A 3074-nucleotide genomic window follows, 5' to 3' on the forward strand; every position below is an offset into this window, starting at 1 on the left:
ATGTGATTGATTCGGCCGCATCAAGTGATTCCTACAAAATAAAAGTATGAAAGTTATAAAATTCTTCCAAATCAGATATAAAGAAACTGTAACAACAACAAAAACATCCAATCAATTATTTTCGCGAGACTTATTCTTTAGGCCATGAAGACTGCGGATCCAATCGTTGCCGCAAAGCAACATTTGCACCATCTCAACTAACATAGAAGCTCGTCGATCATCGATCAATTACTCTACCTCCGGTGCTGAAGGTAGATTCTGAAGCCACAGTTGTAACAGGAATGGAGAGTATATCGGCAGCCATTCTCGACAAGATAGGAAATCTCAATCTTTCCCTTTTTCACCAACCCAAAACATCCAGATTTGCATTTGCATCACAAGTATACCTACTTTCCTCTAAATAAATATCTGAATTTGATTTCTCTGGTGGATCCCTGTCAATTTCACTCACATGCATATGAAACTTTTCTTTACCAGTTAAAACGGCGGGTCCAGTCATTTTCTGTTTCTTACTAGAAGAACTAGAACCTTCATTTTGTCTCCTTTTTACAACCTGCCTCTGTTGTTGTTCAGAATGGGAAACAATGTGACAATCAACATATTCATTGTAAAGCTCATAAAGAATGTCTCTAGTCTCAGCCGTGAATCTAGGAGCTGCATCCTTACCATAAATCACCGAAAAAACATGATTAATAAGAAACATTTTGTATCTCGGATCCAAAATTGCACCCAAAGATAGTAGCACATTACTTTCCCCCCAATACTTATCAAATTTAGCAGACATACTTCCAGCCATAGCCCAAATATGCTTAAAAGGGTCAAGAGCTTTTTCATTTAAAAGCTCTTTAATCCTATAGAGCTCCGTAAGAAAAATGTTAGCTGTTGGATACTCGGACTCGGAAATCATATCAGTGATTTCATGAAATATTTCTAGAAATTTGCATACTTCTTCCACTTTCATCCACTCAAAATCAGTAGGAATATAGTGAAATCCGGGGTTAATGTCTGCATATCTTGGAAAGATATCCTTGAACTCTAAACCCGAAACTAACATTAAATAGGTGCTATTCCACCTTGTTGGACAGTTCAAAATTAGCTTTCTAGAGGGTAACTGAAGCTGTTTTTTAATTTTGGCAAATTCAAGAAGTCTAGATTCAGAATTGTTCAAGTACTTTATCCTTCTCTAACAACATCAATCACACCACCAAATTGACCAAGACCATCTTGCACTAAGAGATTAAGTATATGTGCACAACATCTAACATGAAAATTTTTTTCTCCAATACTTAATCTCTTTCTTAGATAAAAAATTCTCTCTAAGTCTTCTAATGCACACATCATTGTATGAAGCATTATCAACAGTTATGCTAGAAACCTTATTCTCAATCCCCCAATCAATAAAGCACTTACTTAGAACATAAGCTATAATAACTCCAGTATAAGGAGGATGAGCATTGCAAAAATTCAACACACTTTTTTGTAGCACCCAATCAGAATCAACAAAATGATCAATCACAATCATATATTGAATTTTTTTACCAGATTTTCACAAATCTGTGATAATACTAATCTTACCAGCACCTTTCAACAATGATTTTAGCTTCCTTTTTTCAATTGTATAAGTACTAATGCAATCTTTCTTAACAATCTGTCGATTAATTTTTTTATAAAATGGAGAAACCGTTTTCATGAATTTGTTGAAAACTACATAATCCATCATAGAAAAGGGGTACTTATATGCAAGAATCATGTGTGATGCAAACTCTCTTACATTGGCATGATCATACGAGAAATTTGTGATGGAAGTGATACCATCACTTGGGGTTTCGGTGAATGACAACACTTGTTGCTTTTATTTGCTTTGCTTCCCAATTGTAGGCAAGAATTTAAGTGTCTCTTTTGCTGAGATGTGGCTCCGGTTGCACTTTTGGCAAAAAGTTCTTTGTAATGATTGCACTTCACTTTGACCGTATCACTATCTAGCACTACTGTTATCATTTCATCCCATATGCTGGATTTCTTCTTCCTTTGCTTTTTCTCAAAAGGACCAACTCCTTCATCTCCATCTACTTGTTGTTCTTCTTCATTGCCCTCATCTTCTATCGTTTCTATCTCATCTTCACTCATTTCATCAGCTCTTTCTTCATTGTAGTTCAATTGTTCCACGCCTTCCTTATTTTTTCTCCATCATAGGACTTGATAAGGAACCTTGAAATGAGTTGAATGGAGAGCTATACATTCCTTAATCAAAGCACATTGAATAACCAATACAGATTTTGATTAGCCAAAACAGAAATTTAGAATAACATTTCTAAGAAATAAGGTACAACAGTAATAAAACAGATTCCAAGAAATAATGCCCATTTCAAGTCAGTTTTAACATTTCTTTAACTTGTTCCTATCTCAGTTCTCAAGCTTACATTCAGATTAATGAAATAACAGAGAAAAGCTCTTAAAAACTCTTAAAATGGCAATCCAAACAAAAAGTTAGTTTTGCTGAAATGAAGAAACTAAAATGAAGAAAGTTTTGCCTTGCAGAATCTTCTAGGTTGAAAAATGCTTTCACTGTCAAGCTTAAACAAAAGTACAAAACAGGAAGAAATATCACATGCTAAAGAAAAGAAGATGACTAGCTGTGTTAAAGTTTTGTCCACTGTTTGCTATATGGCTAGCGCTGTTAAAGTTCTGTCACTTATGGTTGACTATTACATCTTTTCCAGGTACTACAAAGAGAGGCAACATTGGGTTGATACTTACTTTTCAGTGTTCATTAATCAATAAGAAGTTGCAGATCGTGAAAGCTGTCATTTCATTACTAGAAACAGACATTTTCATAGTCCAAGAAGTTTGCAGCTTGTTAAAGCTGTCAATTGATTTCTGAAAATTGACATTTTATGGTCCATGATGCATACCTACCTGCCCTTCCTAACAGTATAACTGTACTTATCAGAAGTATCATAACAGACAGTTTAGAGTGCCATTTTAAGACGATTGGTGGAAACTTTTGCAATTCGCAAGCGCTTTCAAGGAAATTTATGGACATCAATACAGGAAGCTACATTTAACCGAAAGAG

The 3074-nt window shown here is 34.9% G+C and overlaps 1 protein-coding gene across 1 annotated transcript; it reads right to left on the reverse strand.

The window, feature by feature from the left end:
* Window positions 1-340: 340 nt before the first annotated feature.
* LOC113735858 (zinc finger BED domain-containing protein RICESLEEPER 2-like) lies at window positions 341-2127 on the reverse strand. Its single transcript, XM_072083099.1, has 2 exons — window positions 1969-2127; window positions 341-1183 (listed from the first exon to the last, which is right to left on the reverse strand). Exons 1-2 carry the CDS (start codon window positions 2125-2127, stop codon window positions 341-343), a joined length of 1002 nt encoding a protein of 333 aa, XP_071939200.1.
* Between the last annotated feature and the right edge of the window lie 947 nt (window positions 2128-3074).

This window comes from Coffea arabica, chromosome 3c, assembly GCF_036785885.1.
Source record: "Coffea arabica cultivar ET-39 chromosome 3c, Coffea Arabica ET-39 HiFi, whole genome shotgun sequence".
NCBI classification, from domain to species: Eukaryota; Viridiplantae; Streptophyta; class Magnoliopsida; order Gentianales; family Rubiaceae; genus Coffea; species Coffea arabica.